Here is a 20506-nt window from a genome sequence, read left to right on the forward strand (position 1 = left end):
CTTTACAGATTTGGTCATCGTTCTGCAATCCATTGAATATTAGAACAACCAACAAAAAGTTGTCAGCTACTTAAGTAAAAGACACAGTTCGTTTTCATAAATATTTTATTCGAACTGGCAGGCCTCATATTTTACTGATTATTGGCTCTTCGGTACCAGAAGCGCGCCCGAAAGTCATCGGAGCAGGTGAGGAATGCTGGTGCGTTGGGCGAGTGGGTTATGTAGCGCACAGGTCCATTGTGTCCAAGGGAGTTCAGTGTCAGCCGGCAGCCATTACGCGAGTTCCAAGAGCAAAGCGAAGTAGTGGCTTCGTCAGGGAAGAGTACGTAGTCCTCGGTGTGGTTGAACACGGCCTCCGTCTGGTGCTCCTGCTTGCCAGTGGTTCCAGCACCCGTGTACGTCTGGATGGGGCGACTGGTGCACAGCTCCCACAGGTAGACCAGCGAGTCCATGCCCGAAGAGAGTAGGTACTAAAATGATGGAATTTTAGATTTGCTCTTTAGAAGTTCTGGCCTTAAGGTTTTCTTACCTTCCCGTTCCTCGTGAACTCCAGTGAGCAGATGGCCGCACCGCCGTGCGCCTCGGCGATGGTGTTGATGCACCTTCCGCTGATCCCGTCCCAGATTTTGATGTCGCCGTCGTAGCTCCCAGTGGCATACAGTTTTCCGGTGGGTGAGTACTTCACGCAGGTAACGCCTGCCTTGTGCTGCTGCGAGGGAATGGCACTTACGAAGCACTGGGTGGTCTGCACATCGTACAGCCGCAGAACATTGTGCTCCGTGCCGATGGCCACGTAGTCACCAGTGGGGTGGAAGGAGAGGCACAGCACCGGCTCACAGTCGGTGAACACCTTGTGGGCCTTCTTTACTGATGGCTTTGCTATGTCAAAGAGCTTGACAGTGCCGTCCCGCGAGGCGGAGGCCAGGATGTGCTCCTTGGGATGGAACTCCAGGTAGGACACCTCGTCAGTATGATCGTAGAGCGTTCGAATCACCGGATGACCCTGCTGCTCCCTACCGGGCTCAATGTCTTCGGGTGCCGACTTGGCCAGCATGCGCTCCACGTCCAGAATCTTGATGCTGGCATCCACGCTCCCGGTGGCCACCAAGGAGCCATCGCAGCTGAAGGCGCCGGCGCGACAGGCCTGCTTGTGCGAGGTCACATATGCCGTTTCGTAGGAGTGGGGCTCCGGGGCCAGCGCCGAGGCCTCCGGCTCGAACTCGAGGTCTATCCCCGGCAAAACATCATCCGTCTGGGTCTTGTCCTTGTCGCTGAGAGTCTGCATCCCGGCAATCATGACGTGCAAGAGGCGTTCGCTCGGAGCACACTGATCCGCCTTCACTAACATGGACAGCTCCATGGCGAACTTCTCGAGGCCATCGTACATCAGCTGGCTGTTGGATTCGAGGGATGTTACAACGATATCCGGACTTTACGGGTTCACCCACCTTATCATCAAGCGGTACAGGATCTCCCGGTTCTTCACCAAGTTGCTTGGGTCCAAAATTTCATCGCGCATGGTGCTTATTTATTATTGTCACGGATATAAACAAAAATTGAAAGATGTAGAGCTGGAGTCGCAGCTACTGTTATCGATTATGTTTGCATTGCCGGTATCGTCTCTATTCAGTATTTTAATACCGCTCTTATGCTACGTCGGCCGTTTGGTATTTCCCGGCTTGTGGTCACTCTAAGAAGCTGCAACACGTGCGGTTTCACATTGTTTTGATTTGGTTTATTTGATTTAAGCAACGTTGGAACTTTTTAGTTAAACAGTTTAACCATGAAAATCCGCAAAAACCATGCCCGCAAGCGCTACCGCTACAACGTAAACCGAAAGACCATGAACAAAACACGCAGTTCCACGGGGAAAATCAAGGAGTAAGTGTGAATAGAAATTCAGGGCTCTGTTAAAATCCACACATATTTTATTCAGATTACAAATTAATTATTTTAACTTTTGCTTTTTCCAGCCCAAGGATGAAAAAGATGTGGATTGAGGACCAACGCGTGGGCACCAACTTCAGCGAAATGGGTTTGGCCAAGGATGTCAACAAGGCGATTGCGATCCCCAGCTACAAGCAGGATCGTCTCCTGGCGGCGAGAGTGGTGAATGGATTTCTGGAGGAGGAACTGGACGACGATGAGCGCCGAGCTCTGGGCATTAAGAAACCAGTCGCGGATGAGGGTCCAAAACGAGGACATGTGGTCCAGGAACTAGAGCAACTAGCCAGCGAGCGTGCAGATCCGGAATTCAGGTATAAGGGACCTCCCCCATATAAAACCATTTTATAATTAATCAAATTCCCACAGATTACCAAAGGGCGTCGTCAAAGAGCTCTCCTACTTCCTTAATAAGCACAAGTTCAACTACAAAGCCATGGTCGCTGATAGAAAGAACTTCGGTCAATGGACCTGGCGGCAGTTTCGATTGAAGATTCGCAGATTTATGTCCATTCCGGAGCAGTTTAATGTTTATCTAGAACAAAAGAAACTTCCTGTGGGAATTAAACCCGACTGGGAGGAGTACGAGTCGGACAGTGAATGGAAATAAATTCTTCAGACTTTTAACATAAAATAGATCTGGTTCTTATGCTATAATGTGTAATACTTAGACTAATCGTAACTTTTTAAATACACAAAAAAATATTAAGAAAACAAAATTAACAATGTAACTTTTTGAAGTCAGTGAATTGAGGCAATCCTTTTTTTTTAAATTTCTAACGTACGACCAATAGAAAACGGGAGCCTGTCGTCTCCTTCTAACTATAATGCGAATATGTATATTGCTCGCGCTCTATTTTTTCATGAAAGTTAAAATATAAAACATTAATTTTTAACAACACTGAATAAGATACAAGTTTCGACCATTGTGTTCAACGAGTCGGCTACTTTATTTTTTAACAAGCCCACCCATTTTTCGTGAACTGAATTTACATATCAACATATATTTTTTCAATAGTCAATGAAATTCAAAATAAAATAAATACAGAACAGAATACCTTAAGTCTTAAAAAAAAACTCAGGTTGCCCTGTTAGGCGCACTAAAATAATAGATTGTCAAATACGTTTGGTATAAACATATTTAATTTATTATTTTCTTAACACTGCATCTAGCAGTGCATCCAAAGATATTTTTGCAAATCATATCACGTTGAAATACACGATCCTGTTCCATCTCTATATCGGAATCGGTTCGGCTCGTTCAGCTCGGAGTCGTTCGCTTTTTCGGCCTTTCCGTTTTGTGATTTCGAGGTAAGTGCACGCAGAGCTCCCGTGAAATCCTGATAAATTGTCAATATTAATAGGCATCGATTGGTTTTGCAAGTGCCAATCAAGCAGCTCGCGGGAATTTAATTTGCATTAATAATTAAGTGCATTTTCTTCGGTTTTCTTAACTTTTGGAGCTTTTTATTGAAAGTGAGTGAGTGTGTGTTTTGCAATGCCGGCCGGTTTCCCATGATGTTTTGCATAATAGCCGCGTGAAATAACGGTGGCTGGGTTGTGAAAATCGATCCGAATTGGAAATTGCAGTTCCACAGCCCTTTAAAAAAGCCTGTAAGCTAAACCAATTTCGTAGACTTTTAAATTTCAACATGGCGGCTGGCTGAAAGTGGACGTGTGTGCGTGTTCGATTTCGCCTGGATTATTCCCGTTCCCACGCGGTTAATTCCCGAGTTTCTATTGGAATTTGTTGGCAGAAAATATTGAAATTGCGGCATGACACATGCTCGGCATATTATTTTCCTACCCTGCATGTCTGCCAAAGTATTTTTACATATTTCTCTTTTGCTTCTTTTCTTTCTTGCAATTTGCACTTCGATGCAAATACAGAGATTTAAAAATAACATGAGGGAAAATCGGCAAGTAAAATTGTCACTATGGTAGAAAATAAATCACAACGCCCTGCGACTCTCTCTTCTGCCGCCTATTTCCTTCTCTCTTGGCAGGAAGAGCAAGTGCAATCTGCGGCCATTCGCCGTCCCTTTCACGCCCCACTCTCCCTGTCTCTTTCTCTGCAGTTTTTCACCCTTTGGAATCGCGAATTTTCCGCCGCACGAATGTCGCCGAATGCCGATGCTTCTGACCATTTCCCTTTAAATTACTTTTTCACCATGTTTCGAATTATTTAAATTTTGACATTTGCAGCATGCGAGTTTTAATTGTGTGTTATTTTTATTGGTTTTCTCGAAAAGAAGCCGGCCGGCACATTTCCCCCGAGCTACCGCAATGTTTTTCGCATTCCCCATGTTGTTGGGTGGGGGTTTCTCTCCAGCTTAATCCTCGTCCGCTGGAGAGGAGAGTGCATTTTCCCCTGAGTTCGCAGACTTCGGCTCGATTCGTTTCTGTCTGGGGCTCGTTATTGATTTTTCGCCCGGTGCAAATCGGCGAAGAGATATATACGGCAGTCTTTAAACAACGGACACTTGGTTTAGTCGTGGTCTGGCTGCAGAGTACGGAAAAGACACAAAAACCAAATTGGAAGTACACCTTTAATGTATTTTTTTGTTGTTTAACTTCTAGGATATAGCGTCCAGTGGAATTGTGATCACTTTTGATAGCTCTACATCGGCGGTGACAAGCTCTTAAAAATCGTTTTAAATCAAGTAAGTTTTTCTATAATGCCCCGAAAATGCAGCCGACATTTGCACACTTAAAAAAGTAGATCCCATGTTAGGTGAAAAATATACTAATAAATTATTCGTAGTTTCTATAAATATAACTTCAAATTATTATTTTTTCATACTGACGGAATGTAGTTAGGTTTATGTTTTTAATCCAAAATAAATTTGTAAAGTGATAATTTAGGTATTGATCACACTGATGAATATGATTAGAACTGCAAACCAAGAGAAAAAGGCAAATTCATTTTAATTTCAAAACCATTTGCCTCGGATTTCTCCCTGTGCGCTTGTTTGCATGTGTGTATGCAATGTGCTTTTGGTGTCTACACCACGATGACTCGACCCACACCCACAGCATACATACATACGTCACTCGTCTGCACCGCCCATTGAGAAAAGGTCCACACCCACACGCCCCCCAACTCTATCCGCCCACAACGCTGATTCAACTATCTCGCTCCTCCTTCGTGTCTCACTGCAGCTCTTCAAAGGTCCCAACATCCTGTCGCAAACTCCGTGAAGATGGGCAAGGAGAAGATCCATATCAACATTGTGGTCATTGGCCACGTCGACTCCGGCAAGTCGACAACCACCGGCCACCTGATCTACAAATGTGGCGGCATCGACAAGCGTACGATCGAGAAGTTCGAGAAGGAGGCCCAGGAGATGGGCAAGGGCTCCTTCAAGTACGCCTGGGTTTTGGACAAGCTGAAGGCGGAGCGGGAGCGCGGCATCACCATCGACATTGCCCTGTGGAAGTTCGAAACGGCCAAGTACTACGTGACCATCATCGACGCCCCCGGACATAGAGACTTCATCAAGAACATGATCACCGGCACCTCGCAGGCCGACTGCGCGGTGCTGATTGTGGCCGCCGGAACCGGAGAGTTCGAGGCTGGGATCTCCAAGAACGGGCAGACCCGTGAGCACGCCCTCTTGGCCTTCACGCTGGGCGTGAAGCAGCTGATTGTGGGCGTCAACAAGATGGACTCCACTGAGCCGCCGTACAGCGAGGCCCGCTACGAGGAGATCAAGAAGGAGGTGTCCTCGTACATCAAGAAGATCGGCTACAACCCGGCCTCGGTGGCCTTCGTGCCCATCTCCGGGTGGCACGGCGACAACATGCTGGAGCCCTCCGAGAAGATGCCCTGGTTCAAGGGGTGGTCCGTGGAGCGCAAGGAGGGCAAAGCGGAGGGCAAGTGCTTGATCGATGCGCTGGACGCAATCCTGCCGCCGCAGCGTCCCACCGACAAGCCGCTCCGGCTGCCACTCCAGGATGTCTACAAGATCGGCGGCATCGGCACCGTACCAGTGGGTCGTGTGGAGACTGGTCTCCTCAAGCCAGGTAAATACGCTGTTGCAGTGCACCGTCTTGACAGGTGCCCTCTTCCTCCTCTTCCGGGTGCTCATGAGTGCTGGGCGAAATTTCCAGTCACCCCTCAGCTTTCTCTGCGGAATTTGGGTCGCCAGTGGGCTGACACTTCCACTTCCACTCCGCTCCCCTTGCCACCGCCCCCAAACGGAGCTCGCGACGAAGTCTTGCGCATGTATGCATTATTGAGCGACTTCTTCGTCGAGAGCAAGCACTCCACCCCCGTGCAGTTGGGGAAACTGGTATCCTCCTGCCAAGCGCTCCCATGCTCAAGTAAAAGTGAAAGCACCCACCTCCCATCCCCACCTACTGTACTTATGCTCGGATGCGAATCCTTTGCAACTCTTTTTCGCTGCAGGCATGGTCGTCAACTTTGCTCCGGTCAACCTGGTCACTGAGGTGAAGTCGGTGGAGATGCACCACGAGGCGCTTACCGAGGCAATGCCCGGCGACAACGTAGGCTTCAACGTGAAGAACGTGTCCGTGAAGGAGCTGCGACGCGGCTACGTGGCCGGTGATTCCAAGAACAATCCTCCCAGGGGAGCAGCCGATTTCACCGCTCAGGTGGGTTATTTCTGGGGCAGCAATCAATATTAGCATCACGTTTGAGGGGGATCCAGTGAAAAGATAAATCGTTAAATAACTTTTTTATTGTTGGTCTCACCCCCAGGTGATCGTGTTGAACCATCCGGGCCAAATAGCCAATGGCTACACCCCTGTATTGGATTGCCACACGGCCCACATTGCCTGCAAGTTTGCTGAGATCAAGGAGAAGTGCGACCGCCGCACGGGCAAGACCACCGAGACGGAGCCAAAGGCCATCAAGTCCGGCGACGCGGCCATTATCGTGCTGGTGCCCAGCAAGCCGCTGTGCGTCGAGAGCTTCCAGGAGTTCCCACCGCTGGGACGGTTCGCTGTGCGCGACATGCGCCAAACTGTCGCCGTGGGCGTCATCAAGTCTGTCAACTTTAAAGAGACGACTTCGGGCAAGGTGACAAAAGCCGCTGAGAAGGCACAGAAGAAGAAATAACTAGGGTGCCAGCAGAAGTACGACATCGCTCGAACCCAACAGCAACAACAAGAGCAACAGCAACAGCAGACGGCTAGAGCATCAGCAACAACAACCACATATAACAACACACATGTCAAAATTATAATATCCACTCGACGATCAAAAGCAAATCTTAGCTCCGTGGCAACCAAGACACCAATTACTACTATTAGCAGCTGCCGCCAGAGGCAGATATTATATGAGATTGAGCAGATACTACCCTATATTATAACCACACGTACGATTAGCGAGGAGAGGAGCTGCAGCAGGGATGCCAAGCAGGAGTCCGTTCAGCTCCCCGGGCTGATTTTAGTCGCCTTTGCCCTGGTGGTCTTCTGCAGCTATCTGAACTTGCACCGCCACCGCAAGTCCTTTCGCAGGAAACCCGCTGACCACCATGACTGTGAGTGGTGGATAGGGTCCTTCCGAGCACTGCTGTAGCCAACCTCTTCGATATATACTCATCCACAACCTAACCTACATTTGATTAGCAGCCACACATTCGGTCGTGCATCATCCACCTGTTTCGAATGGATTTTAAACATTTTTTATACTTTTGATAAGTCAAGTCGGAGGCATTCGATTTAAAATCTATTATACGATGTAATTTCCGAATTTAGTTTTAAACCTCGCCCACACTCCACCAAAAAAATGGCCTAATGCCCCTAAACCCAAACAAGACAACATTCGCAATGAATTCAAAATTTCTCTTGAAACCAAAAGACAAATGCTTAAGAAGTATTACAAAAACAAAAACAATTCAACATAACTCACATAATCAAGCGGTTTTTGAAAACATTTTAAATGTTCGATCGAGCCTCATTTGCATTTGCATACTACATTATACATATATACGTTAACCAAATGACATTGCATTACCCCTTACCAGCATATAATACACGTTACTCTCTCACTCTCTGAATTTATACAATTCTAAAACAATTGTAACCGACACCAGAAAAATTCTTGGATACAGAACATGTTGCTTGATACAAGATCTTTTAAATGATGAGAAAAATAAAGGAAGCTTAACCGTAAAATACCACAAAAAAAGGTCTTTTACTCGAAAGTGCTGTGTAGGCTGTACTGTTTTAATATCATAGCATTTTGTAATCTGCGCGTATACTTATTTTCTGATCGGCTTCAGTAAAAATTAAATTTTGGCGGTTCGCAGTGGTTCATTTTAGCTAGTTCTACAGGTTCAGGTGACAACTCTGGTTCTGACTCACTAGGCGGCCTGTATAAAAACAAAGCACCGCAAGTTTACAGAATCTCAGCCGGCTGTTCGGAATTTGGCCGAAATAACTGTGACTCATATCAAGAACTCCCCCGTCGAGCTATTCCAACTTCATTCCGTAGTTAAAGAAAGAGGAAGCAACTCGAAAATGGCAGATCCACGCGTTCGGCAACTGGCTATTAAGGGTGGAGTCGTCAGGCGGTTGACCAAGGAGAAAACCTGCTACGATAAGGACATCCTGATCGAGCAGGCCAGGCTGCTGAAGTTTAAGGGGGAAGGAGCTGACGACCATGTCTTGCGGAAGCAGGAGGAGGTCATCCAGGAGTGTATTATGATGGTCCCGGACGCCAAGAGGAGGTTTTGACCTACAAGTTTTCCCCACTTTCAATGCTTAACCCTGATTTTCCTTCACAGACTTCAAAAGGAGTACGAGGTGCTGGAAAAGTACCTCGCAGACGAGCAGGATCTCAAGGAGACTGAGGAGTATACCAAGGCCGCAAGTTTCCTCGAAGCAGCAAAGGCTGAACTCAAGGCTTAGGGCCAGCACATTCCCGTTTATTATTTACCCTTAAATATGTTAAGTATTTGGAAAACTGCAAAATTCTTTGCTGGCGAGTGGCCAGAAATCCCTAAGAATAAGCAATTTAATCCCTTCCTCTTTGTTTTGATAAACAAATAAATAATAAAACAGACAGACAGCTGTTGACTTCCGGTGTTTTTTTCTTTTCAAAGAAAGTTATTATTATTAAGATTTATTAACATTTTTGGTAAATACTTCAGATATCCCCAAATAGTAAACGTAAAATATTTTATTGCACCCTTCAGCTTCAGACATTAGGACGTTTTCCAACACAGATTCTGTAAAATGCCCAACAAAAATCCAAAATTGATCGAAATTAAAGAAAATATTCATCATGTAATAGCTAACTTGCAACAGTTGGAGCAGCTTATCAGTGAAGCAGGGCACGATTTTGACCTGAAGCATGCGGAGGAGCTGCAGCGGAGCACGACAACCCTGCTTGATGCACTTGACCAAGTGCCGGTCCAAAAAGTTGCCGGCGTACAAAAAAAAGAAGACGTAGGCGACACTTAGCCAAACAGAAGAAAAAGCGAGTGAAATGTGAGAACATAAAAACCGAGGGTCATCTTGGTCTGGAACGAAAGCATTCTGTTGAACCACCTCGAAATCCTACCGTGAAACAAGCGGAGCACATCTCCTTGCGAAAACGACACGATGCAGCCTCCATTTTGGAGACCTTTGATCTTCTGGAGAAATTATGCGAATCTCGTTCAGGGAACAAGGTTGCCTTAAGCCAAAGACTGGCCCAAATGCGTCATCTTTGGCGGAGGGTTCTGGAGGAGAACAAGCAAGAGACCGTGAAGGAGTCAGTGAAGGCATCCTCCATAGGGGCCCAATGGGATTTGGTTTTCTTTGGCAAGTCTTCACTTGCGGATCGAGACAGCAAGGGCAAATTTCTGGAGACCCGGTATAAGTTTGAGAGCATTTGTGTATGGGAATCCTACGTCACTAACTTCTTCCCTTCCAGTTCCACCTGGGATTCTTACATAAGCCTTGGCGGCAACGGTTCCTGTATACCCCGAGGATGGGTGCTACCTCCAATCAAACCCACAGCCCCGTGGGCAGCCTTTAGAACTGAAACCTAACATGTTTGGTTGTTATTGAATGACCTCTTGTAGCTATTCATTAAACTTGTGCATGGGATGAGTTGCTTTCCCCTTGAAAACTTTTTTGGTTGGAACCATCTTTTACTTAGTATTGTGGAATTTTATTTCTTTATAAGAATCTCTCTGCATTCAGCTTAGATGAGGGGCAAGTAATTGAGGCACCCGCCTATTCGTAGATCCAGTCCTTGGCGGCCGGGGTCCAGGTGACCAGCTCCTTCTCGTTGAACCACAGGGCGATCTCCTTCTCGGCGGACTCGACGGCATCGGATCCGTGGATGATGTTGCGACCGACCTGGATGCAGAAATCACCGCGGATGGTGCCGGGAAGGGAATCGGCGGGGTTGGTGGCGCCGAGCATTTGGCGTCCGGTCTTGACCACATTCAGACCCTCCCACACCATGGGCACCACTGGGCCGGAGTTCATGTAGTTGACAAGACCGGGGAAGAAGGGGCGGCCAGACAGATCGGCGTAGTGCTTCTCCAGCAGCTCCTTGGAGGCCTGGTTATAAAACGGGTTTGTTATCAGTTAATTGCAGTTTTGACCTCTAAAACACATGTCATCTGATGACGCCTGCAGCCAACCTTTGAGGTTATGGCGAAGATAACCCCGCGTGGGGCCACCTCTGTATTGATTTCTTTCTAATTTAATTATTTGCTCACCCAGGTGAACTTCAGGGCGACCAGCTTGAAGCCCTTCTGCTCGAAGCGCTCGATGATCTTTCCAACGAGTCCTCGCTGGACGCCATCAGGCTTAACCATAATGAAAGTCCTCTCCTTGTTAGCCGCCATTGTCGCCGAAATTACAGAAAAGAATGCCAAAATCGTGCCGAGCATCTGTAGCTTCATGTGTACGCCTCTTAAAAATCTTGAAAAAAAATGCGCCGGCAACGGAATTTGTTGCGTATCTCCAAGTGGTCACACTGCTGAGCCGCCGTTATGAGTTTTTCGGTTTTTTGTTGGCGATTTTAAAGGGAGAAGATCCCATCGATCGTGGTGGATCAAAGCCCTATTAGTATATCTCTTTGCCATCTCACTTAATTTAAAGACTCAAAAATCGTTGAGTTATCCCCGTACCGTGGCGTTACCACATTGCTATACGATTTAAACTGGCTTTTAACGGTTTTCTCGACTTCAGATATTTAAAGACCGCGGGAGTCTATAATTTTATACAATTATAAATACCATTTCAGAATGCTCTTGTTTAATGAAGTCCCCAACGCCTAGCCAACCCAAGATTTCTCCCTTGCAGTCTGTTTTTGATTCATCCCGCTTGCCAGCCAAGTTAAACCGGCAAAAAGTCACGTTTCGATTAAATTTTATGTCCCGATAAGATTAGATCCGTGTGATCACAGTACGTGATAAAACAATAAAAGTTTACAAATAATATATACAGTTGGTGGGTAGATGCAAATACGCTGTGTAAATCACTTGGTCCCGTCCAGCTTTGTCAGTCCGTCAGCGTACTGGAACTCCGGACTGTTCTCATACTCGCACATGTCCAATGCGATGACGCAGCTCTCCTTGACCACCCGCTTGTCGTCCTCGGCATAGCGATTCAGGATCTGAATGCAGTCGTCGGTGGCGATGGCGCCGAGGGCCTCGGCGCACTCATGGCGCACCATTTCGTTTTCGAGGCGATCCTCCAGGTTCTCCTGCAGGTAGGGAATGCTGCAGGGCTCCTGCAGTTGGCCCAAAACGAAGGCCACCTCGTGGCGAAACAGGGCGGAGGAATCCTTTAAACCCTGTGCGATTGCGATGACACTCTCCTCGCTGCGCAGATTACGAAGGCTGAACATAGCCCTATACCGATCGAACAGGCTCTGCTGGACATCCAAGTAGATAGCCTTTAGTTCGGCCACGCTTTTATCGCCCGCTGCCGGTGGTGAAGGATCCACGGAGGCATAGGGATTATTGTCGTCTACCCTCTGACCACTTTGCAGCCATCGGACGCGGTCTAGGGCAATGGCACAGGTCTCGGCCACCTCCACCACCGGATCCTGTTTGTATTCCTCCAGAATGGGCAGCACATCGGGATGGCCAATGGCCCCCATGGCCTCCGCCGCCTCGTGGCGTACCATCGGCTCCTGCGTGGTATCCTTTAATACCTTGGTGAGGATATCTAGAGCCTTCGCGTCCTGCATCTGACCCAAACAATAGGCCAGTTCGTGTTTTAGCAGCGCTGAATCATCGTCAAAGGCTTTGCTAATCGCCTCGATTGCAGTTCCTCCTCCAATGTTCTTCAGTGTAAACAGGGCACGAAAACGCTCCTTCAGCGGGCGATCCTTGTTGTTAAGAACACCTCCGATTGCCTCAATTTGCTGCTGGGAGACCATTTCGTAGCAGTGGGAGTTTATAAATAAAAGACTTTAAGTCAGCCGCGTGGGAACTGCCTTCACTTTGTTTACAAACACTGGCTAAAGTGGCTAGTGTTGACACAAATAACGTCATGGTTAATAGCTATTCTTTTTCAAGGAAATACTCTATTAAATGAGGACTACCGGATTTATGTACATATGTTTTAGTGGGTTCAATAAAAAGTTGAGATGCCTTAACTTGCCTACAATTTGACATTTATAAATGATACGTATATCCACATATCCAACTTAGTTATTTGGTAAAATAGGTTACATATTTGAAATCACCCGACAACCCTGCTGCTGACACTGCCATTCACTGCGAACCCAAGCCCTATCCCAACACTGGCCCGAGACTCCGCGCCGCCACAAATTGTGCAGCACTAGCAAGAAGCAGTTTAGTTACGTTTAATCCGTGCAAGCGCGACAAAAAAAACACCTAAAAGGCAAAAAATCGAGCATTTTAGGCCCGAAAATTATTGGCAACTTCTGGCCTACACCATTGCGTAGCATTAGTGTACTGAAAAGACAAACCCCCTTCGTGGAAAGTGCTTGCAAATCAGCATTTGATAAAGTTGCGCGTTCACGGTATGCCCAGCGTGGCGTGTGTGTCGAGTTACCTGTAATTGTGTGCGCCTGTGAGAGAGCGGAGTAACTCGCCATCGTTTCGAAAAAGCCTGCAGTTTGAAAAGACATTGAATTGTGAAATACTTGTACCACCAAACCAACTAAACGATGTCGGAGGCAACTGGGGTCCAAAAACCGGAGGCGGTGGAAATAGAGGAGGCGGCGGGGGACGAAAAGAAGACACCCGTAAGTAGCCCCACATACACACGTTTAGCGACAATTAACATAACGCGGCGATAACGCACACCAACAGGGGCGTTTTGCCCGAATTATCTGCGGTATTTTTCCAAAATAACTGTGTGTGTATATGGGCACACAGATTTTATGCATTTTCCACATTTCCCTTTGTGCGTTCATTTTCTATTTACATACGTTTCTTTTTTCAACGTCTGCCCTCGTGTGCGCGCGCTTTTTCCTTTTCACTTAAAAACTTCCCCCACCCCCACTGAAGCGAGCAGGCATGTGTGCGTGTGTGTATACGTGTGCGGCATCTACTCGCTGAAGAAGAAGAGGGGAGAGGAGATGAAATGACGAGAGAGGCAAAGGCAGTCGGCGTTTCCTCTTTGGGCTCACGTTTTGCCGCCGCGTCTCGTTTGTTTTTATTTTTGCTGGTTCCCTTTTCGACTTTTTGTTGTTTGCTGTACTTTGTCATACACAGCGGCACGAACACTTGCAGCCGCTTCGTGGTGCTTGTGTATGTATGCGATACGTTGCGCTCTAGATTCGGTTCCATTTTTTTGCGGCGACTTTTCTAGTAGATATAGATGTTTAGCTGAACTCCCCCGATCGACAGCAATTAGTATGGGGGTTCATTTGGGGGTCTGTGGTGTGAATTCAGCTGTAAACACGGCTATGCGAGGGCGGTTGCAGCTGTAATTCAGTAATGTCGATAATAGTACAGTGCACGCTCTACAGCGTAAATAATGAATATCCTCTAGATTTGTTATGCGTGGAGAATTTAAAACAAATTTGACAAATGTTTAAATTTTTGGCCTTTTTATCAATTGTAGGTCATAAATTTTACCACAACTGACTAGAACAGAGCCTTTGATTTTTGGAAACAATACAATGAGACGTTCGCTCACCTGAAGTAATAGTAATTATATTTTTTGGATTCTTCTTGTTTTAATCATAACTTAAAAAAAAAACAACAAAAACACTGAAGGGTTAAAAACACAACATTTCACAAAACACAGAAAAAAATAATAAAAAAAATATTTGCATATTTCCGGTGCTGTTTAACGCATGATGCCAGAATACAAACACACACACATACAGTCACCTGTTTTTTGCATTGCCACCAAAAGAGAACAAAATTACCGATCAAACGAAATTAAATTAGTGATTTAATAAAGCATATACCCGTATTCACTTGCTATCTTTATCTGTATAGCATTTGTACAACTTTTTGTTTATGAATTAAACCCGAATATAATTATTTCCAAATTCTAATGCCGATGCGTGGGACGCTTCTGCTCGCCAAAAAGAAACTGAACGGGAGACCGGCTTTTTGGCGGGAAATTAGTGGGAGAGCTTTCGGGCTAGGACAACGGTAAAAAAAAGCTCGCTCTCCTTTTAAGATCCGATCTCTTTCTAAAGGAAATAGGAGAGTTACGGCGGGGAATCACAGATTTTACCTAAATGTCTCTTTATATATTTATCTTTTCGCCTTGCCAAGTGTACTCAAAGGAAATCTTTTTAATTGCAGAAACGCACTCCAAAACGCCGCTCGTTCATTGAGCGGGCTCAGCAGGAGAGCGAGGAGTTGGTGCGGACGATGGGCGGCAGCCTGGAGCTGGCCGGCGGGCGACGGACGCGGTCCAGTACTCGAGGAACTCCGACGCGGGCCACCGATACGGTTACGCCGCCGCCCAGCAAGAAGGCGCGCACATCACCGGCATCGGCCACCAAGGCCAGCGGAGGAGGAAAGGGTCGCGGAGCGCGAAAACTAGATGTGGGCAGTGATGAGCCCGAACAGGAGTCGGAAAAGGTAAAGACTCCAGCCAAAGGAAAGGTAAATACAGTGAGAATTCTTCTGATGATGGCTTTCTGATGAACAAAATCCATTTTCAGGCTGCAAAGAAGGACAAAAAAGAGCTGAAGAAGGAGGAAAAGCCGGCAAAAGAAGCGGAGCCCGCAGAGGAAGGGGCAGATGCGGAGGAAGAGGTCGATGAGTCCAAGGAGAAGGACGCCAAGCCAGCCGAGACCGACGACCAAGCGGATGGTGTAGTAAATCTGCCTGGAGTGGCGGAGGAGAAACAGAACCACGTCAACGAAGTCGAAGCAAATAAAGAAGAGCCCGAGAAGCCAACCGAAGAGGTGCCAAAAGCCGAGGAACCCGTTAAGAAGAGCGAGGAGGCCTCTGAGAATGGTGCCGCCACAGAAACCACGCCTGAAGACCCTGTTTCCGCTATGGATGTGGACGAGCAAGAACCGGCTGCCGAGAGCACACCTTCAGTTGACAAGGAACCTGCACCAGTTGATGAGAAAAATGCCGAAGAGAAGTCCGACGAACCTGCAGCCGTAGTTGTGGAGGAACCAAAGGTGCAACCTGAACCGACCAAGGAAGCCACTCCCGAGCCCATGGAGGTGGATGCGAGTTCGAAGAGCAGTTCGGACACAGCCCAAGTAGACACACCAGCCACCGAAGAGGTTGCCGCCGCTCCACAATCAGAAGCAGCAGTTGAGGCAACAGAATCAAGCGATGCTGTCGAGGAAGTGGCCGTAGAGGCCAAGGAAACGGTTCCAGAAGCGCCGATTGCCAAGGCCAAGAAAGCGGAGATTGTCGTGTCTGCGGAGGAGTCCAGGGAGACCAGCATACCGGGGGCTGAGCCCCAGGAAGCCAACAGCAGCAAAGAGCCCAAGGAGATCTCGAGCTCCGCGGAGCCAACGGAATCTGTGAGCTCCAATGTTGAGAGTGAAGCACCCGTCGCCGCCGAGGTTCCAGCCGCCCCCGCCACTAATGACGTCAGCAAGCCTGTGGAAGCCGATGCCATCGCGGGAAAGGTAGCCGAGAGTCCTGTCAAGGAGCCACAGGCCATCAGCGAAGTCAAGAAGGCGGAGATCAATGTTAACGGTGAGTTAAAAGAATCCTTCCACCTTTAAGGTCTCTAAATAACTAGACGCTCTTCCAGGTGAGCCCAAGATCGTTAATAGTTCCTCCGACGTGGGAGAGAATGCGGCGCCGAAGGTCTGTAACTAGACCGATCCCACCGCCATTGGACAATCAACCACTTCAATGCGTTGCAGATGTGTACAAAAAGCATCTTCAGCTCGCCCGCCGAGTTGGTCTGGATGTTGCCAACTACATGCAAACACTTAAGAGTTCCCCCAACTTACAGTTACAATTTTCTTTTTAAATTGACCCCTTGATTTCGTACTCAAAATACCTTAATTTTTTTGATGATTGTTTCGTGTCCTCCCGCACTGGGTTGACACGAGGGACGCCATCAGCTGCAATCGATGCTGGACTTTCAATGTTGCACTGCGTGCGTCAGGTAGACAGTCAGCCAAACAAGTAGGCAATAGTTCCAGTGCCCAAAACAAACGCACCCACCCACTCCCCTTCCCCACTTCCCCGGAAATACACAGACAGTTTGTAAAATGCATCTTAATATAATATGTATGTTGATAATTAATCAAATTGGAATCAAACAAATTATACATTGACAGAAATGTATGTAAAATAGATGTTTTTAAATTGTAAGACATAATATCCTTAATTCTAAACCCAATTTGACAACACTCAAAACATACGCAACAAAACGCGGAAAGATTTTAACCATTGTAACGCAATACGAATGCTCTGCGGCTCTAGAATACGTCTATGTATACCTTTCACTCTTTTTGAATATTTTTTACGTATTCCAAGCCCGTTTACTGAAGGCATTTAGTCAACGTTTTTAAAAGATCCGATTTCCAACCGGTGGCCACAGATAAAGGTCCCTCCAAGCGATCACTCCTAACTGAATTCGTAAATACATGCTAGAATAAAGAGTAAACTTTTTCAATGAAAAAAGGAGAAACACAAAATTCTAATAATAATAATATATTATATAAACACAGCAAGAGCGTAAAGTAGTTTTGGAAGCCGTTGCAACTGAAATGATCAGTCAGACCGTTTTTGTATGTAGCTTATCTTCTGTATAAGGCATTCTTCATTTGAATATTCTTTTGTAAATAAATCTTTAAAAAATACAAGAGAAATGCAACTTGTTTGGCAGCACTTTGGGCGGTTTACCACATAAAATGTCAGTTTATTAATTAAAAACTTGAGGCAACATCATTGAAACTGTAGAACCCTTAAGCTTTTGAAAACAACCTTGCTTCTGATTCTTTTCATTTTAACAAACGGTAGGAACTTTCTTTCGATATCTATACTTTGCATCTCTTGGATACAGTTCTTAAGGGTAGTGAATAATTCTAGCAGGAATGTACAAATGTTATGATGTGCTTCATTAGGCTTCTACTGGATGGCCGTTGGGCTTCTCCTTGACTTGCTCCTCGGACAGGGGCGTCTTCAGAGGCAACTCCTCCAACTCAAGGACGGGGGAGGACTGGTTCAGCCAGCTCCGGACGAAGGGCGAGTAGAGCTTGGGGTTCTGCTTCTCGTCCTTGTCCAGGGGCCAAACGTAGCTCATGGGAATGGCCCAGGCGAAGACCAAGAGGGCACCCAGCACCTTGTACCAGTAGAAGGAAATGTCGTAGATGGAGAAGTCGCGGTTGCTCTCGAAGGCGGTGGTCACCAGCTCGGGTGCATCCAGGGAGGGAATCGGCGTGGTGGCCACTGTGGTGGTGGTATTTCTAAGGGGAAGAGACGGGATCGATGCTTGAGCTCCCTAAGCTTCCTTCGATCTAACTAGACTTACATGGCGTTCAGTATGACCTGGAAATCCTTGGCTTCGCACTGGTCCAGACCGTTCGGCAGCGGTTCGTACTTGATGAGCCCAGCCTTGAAGTTCATCTGGCCGTTGATGATAATCCACAGCATCGCCAGGACACTGAAGGCGATTCCACTCACCGCCACCTTGGCGTTGCAGCGGGGCACGAACATTCCCAGGCAGAAGACGCCCACCACCGCGCCCATGTTGATGCCCGTGATCGTCCACATCGTCTGGATGATGGAGTTGAAGTTCTGCACGACGAAGCCGCCCACGATGCAGTAGGCTCCCATGACCACGATGACCAGCTTCATGGTCGCGTTGGCCTTGGCCTCCGTGTGCCGGATTCGCGGCTTGATGTAGTCGAAGTAGACCACTCCGGCGAACGAGTTGAGGCTGGCGGAGAGGGAGCTCAGGGAGGCACTGAAGACGCAGGAGATGAACACGCCGGGCATGCCCATCAGGTGGCCCATTATGTCCTGGATGAAGAAGGGCATCAGCTTGTCCGGCTTGCTGACCAGCTGCGAAAGATCGAAATTGAGTATGGGTTGACGTGCAGCAGCAGCAGCAGCAGCGGCAGCAGCAGCAGCAGATTAACAATCTCACCCCCGCTTGAATGGGATCACATCCGTAGTAGTAGGCGAACATGATGATGCCAGCAAAGCAGGTGAAGGACATGATGAGCAGGAAGCCAACGCCAGCCATGACAAGGCACTTCTTGGCATGGCCGTAGGAGGGCATGGACACGATCCGCTGGACGCAGCTCTGGTCCAGTCCTATCTTGCCCGTCCACATCAGCAGACCGCTGGCCATTCCGGTGAAGAAGGTGAGGCGCAGGCGGGGATCCAGCCCAAAACTAAAGAGGGACAAAAATGTTTTGGAAATGCAAGGTGATGATTGTCGGACTAACGAAGTAACTTACTTGAAGTCGAATCGGCCACCTTCGGAGGCGCTCTCGAGAACATTGCCCAAGCCACCGGTGTTCGAGGTTCCCAAAATGGCCACCAGGACAACCGAGAGCAACATGACGCCTCCCTGGACCACGTCTGTCCAGACCACGGCCTTGATCCCGCCCAGCATCGTGTAGAAGACGCAGATGGACGACACCACCGTGTTGATCAGGTGGATGTTGTAGCCGGTGACTGCAAATGAAAATGAATTTTAATTCACACACCGACGCGCCTGCGATTAAAATCTATTTCCATTATACCTTGGGAGAAGGCCAGCGAAGGCACGAACATGTAGACGGGCAGCATCAGGAACTGATTCAGGACGAACGTGATGGTCACCAGTTGGCGGCAGCGCTTGCTGAACCGCATCTCCAGGTACTGAAATGCGAGCAGGTTGGGGTTTTATTTTAGGAACGCCAGGAGCTGTATATCATTCACGTAATTGCTTTTATTGCCACAGCTTTGCGACAGCTTATTAGGCTTTTTGCTACAGTCATTGCTGCCATTTTTGTAAGACTGTTGTGAAAGCAAAACAACAACAAGTAACGCAGTCTGTTGTGAAATCAAAATAATTCACAGAAAGCAGAACAAAATCGTTCGAAAGACTAATGGGAGCAAAGGGATTACTTAAAGGTACGCTTTTAAGTTAAAATAAAATTAATGTAAAGTGTATTCCCTTTTCATTGGGGTACTCCTACTCCTATCTATATGTTTGGCCTCGTCGAAAGAGCTGACTCATCCGGAATATTTCACTCACCTCGTAGCAGTTGGAGACGTTGTTATCGTAGAAGACGGGCACGATGACATATATGAGCACGGGCACCGCCAAGACCATGGCCCACACCACGAATATCATGTTGAAGCCGAAGGAGTAGGTCTCCGCCGGAACAGACATCATGGCCACGCCGGAGAGCTGACTGAAACGGGAGTTGGCAACTGGTTAGATCGCTTCTCGGAAGCATAGTCCCACCCAGCAATATTTGCTCCACCCAAGGGGAATCGGTTCCCTGGTCTGCAACCAGTAGTGGTTTCCGCAGAAAAAAGGGGCTCGAACCTGATACGTATGCATAATTTCACAAGGCCCGCGGCGATATTGCCATTCATCTGCACTAAGCCTCTTTACGGGAGCAATAATTGCCATGCGCATTCGGATAAGATAGACGGACAGACGGAGGAGAGTAGATGGCTTAGGATTACGCACGGGAGGAGGCCCGTTACTACGACGCTATCTTTATGGGGCCGCGCTGTGTCTGGTGCGCCTTTGCAGCCACGACGCGGAGTGGAAGGGTAGGTGGGTAGGGGCGGCGTGCGGAAAACTCACCTCGAGACCAGGGAAATGGCCACCGGCAGGGTGGGCATCTTCTTGCCGCCCTGCAGGTACTCCTCGGTGGTGTTCTTGGCCTTCGAGAAGAACCCGAAGTACACCCCGATGCCCGCCGAGGCGCTCAGCATCAGGGAGAAGACAACGTAGTCCGTGATGCTGAAGCGGAGGTCCTCCATCGCGGCTGTCGAGGCTGAGGCCACTGTGCTGGCCAAGACGCTAGAACCGCTCGTCATCCTTGAGGGGATTGGTTTTTCGGAGGCGCGAGTGGGGGAACCGTTCCGGGAAAGTCTCGCAGCTTCGGCTCGGGATGCTGCCAGCACACTTGTGAAGATCGGGTCCGGGCCACCCTTCTTAAGTACCGTCTCCAGTTAGCTGGCCTCTGTTATCTGGGCGCGATATC

At 47.8% G+C, this 20506-nt stretch overlaps 9 protein-coding genes across 9 annotated transcripts; 5 read left to right on the forward strand and 4 right to left on the reverse strand.

Annotated features, from left to right (window-relative positions):
- Positions 1-87: 87 nt before the first annotated feature.
- Positions 88-1600, reverse strand: LOC108100753 (cleavage stimulation factor subunit 1). Its single transcript, XM_017204785.2, has 3 exons — positions 1449-1600; positions 530-1394; positions 88-470 (listed from the first exon to the last, which is right to left on the reverse strand). Exons 1-3 carry the CDS (start codon positions 1517-1519, stop codon positions 132-134), a joined length of 1275 nt encoding a protein of 424 aa, XP_017060274.1. The 5' UTR covers positions 1520-1600; the 3' UTR covers positions 88-131.
- Positions 1601-1685: 85 nt separating this feature from the next.
- On the forward strand, positions 1686-2999 carry LOC108100757 (nucleolar protein 16). Its single transcript, XM_017204791.2, has 3 exons — positions 1686-1881; positions 1974-2258; positions 2314-2999. The coding sequence occupies exons 1-3, from the start codon at positions 1784-1786 to the stop codon at positions 2552-2554; spliced, it is 624 nt and encodes a 207-aa protein (XP_017060280.1). The 5' UTR covers positions 1686-1783; the 3' UTR covers positions 2555-2999.
- Positions 3000-4518: 1519 nt separating this feature from the next.
- LOC108100752 (elongation factor 1-alpha 2) lies at positions 4519-7084 on the forward strand. Its single transcript, XM_017204784.2, has 4 exons — positions 4519-4607; positions 5107-5970; positions 6356-6561; positions 6668-7084. Exons 2-4 carry the CDS (start codon positions 5148-5150, stop codon positions 7025-7027), a joined length of 1389 nt encoding a protein of 462 aa, XP_017060273.1. The 5' UTR covers positions 4519-4607; positions 5107-5147; the 3' UTR covers positions 7028-7084.
- A 1197-nt stretch (positions 7085-8281) lies between these two features.
- On the forward strand, positions 8282-8991 carry LOC108100759 (tubulin-specific chaperone A). The gene is made up of 2 exons (XM_017204793.2): positions 8282-8642; positions 8700-8991. The coding sequence occupies exons 1-2, from the start codon at positions 8434-8436 to the stop codon at positions 8821-8823; spliced, it is 333 nt and encodes a 110-aa protein (XP_017060282.1). The 5' UTR covers positions 8282-8433; the 3' UTR covers positions 8824-8991.
- A 127-nt stretch (positions 8992-9118) lies between these two features.
- LOC108100756 lies at positions 9119-10033 on the forward strand. Its single transcript, XM_017204790.2, is given in 3 exon segments — positions 9119-9352; positions 9355-9772; positions 9833-10033. Coding segments are annotated over 3 exon segments (738 nt in total). The 5' UTR covers positions 9119-9150; the 3' UTR covers positions 9951-10033.
- A 17-nt stretch (positions 10034-10050) lies between these two features.
- On the reverse strand, positions 10051-10820 carry LOC108100758 (nucleoside diphosphate kinase). The gene is made up of 2 exons (XM_017204792.1): positions 10632-10820; positions 10051-10470 (listed from the first exon to the last, which is right to left on the reverse strand). The coding sequence occupies exons 1-2, from the start codon at positions 10815-10817 to the stop codon at positions 10138-10140; spliced, it is 519 nt and encodes a 172-aa protein (XP_017060281.1). The 5' UTR covers positions 10818-10820; the 3' UTR covers positions 10051-10137.
- Positions 10821-11269: 449 nt separating this feature from the next.
- LOC108100755 (deoxyhypusine hydroxylase) lies at positions 11270-12379 on the reverse strand. The gene has a single exon (XM_017204788.1). It carries the CDS (start codon positions 12302-12304, stop codon positions 11396-11398), a length of 909 nt encoding a protein of 302 aa, XP_017060277.1. The 5' UTR covers positions 12305-12379; the 3' UTR covers positions 11270-11395.
- A 294-nt stretch (positions 12380-12673) lies between these two features.
- Positions 12674-17158, forward strand: LOC108100751 (cell surface glycoprotein 1). Its single transcript, XM_017204783.2, has 4 exons — positions 12674-13138; positions 14661-14966; positions 15026-16028; positions 16087-17158. The coding sequence occupies exons 1-4, from the start codon at positions 13061-13063 to the stop codon at positions 16152-16154; spliced, it is 1455 nt and encodes a 484-aa protein (XP_017060272.1). The 5' UTR covers positions 12674-13060; the 3' UTR covers positions 16155-17158.
- A 6-nt stretch (positions 17159-17164) lies between these two features.
- Positions 17165-20434, reverse strand: LOC108100750 (sodium-coupled monocarboxylate transporter 2). The gene is made up of 7 exons (XM_017204782.2): positions 20104-20434; positions 19540-19699; positions 19043-19160; positions 18755-18974; positions 18439-18688; positions 17821-18353; positions 17165-17755 (listed from the first exon to the last, which is right to left on the reverse strand). Exons 1-7 carry the CDS (start codon positions 20337-20339, stop codon positions 17410-17412), a joined length of 1863 nt encoding a protein of 620 aa, XP_017060271.1. The 5' UTR covers positions 20340-20434; the 3' UTR covers positions 17165-17409.
- Between the last annotated feature and the right edge of the window lie 72 nt (positions 20435-20506).

The sequence above is a fragment of the Drosophila ficusphila genome, unplaced genomic scaffold, assembly GCF_018152265.1.
Source record: "Drosophila ficusphila isolate 14025-0441.05 unplaced genomic scaffold, ASM1815226v1 contig_791, whole genome shotgun sequence".
Lineage (NCBI taxonomy): Eukaryota > Metazoa > Arthropoda > Insecta > Diptera > Drosophilidae > Drosophila > Drosophila ficusphila.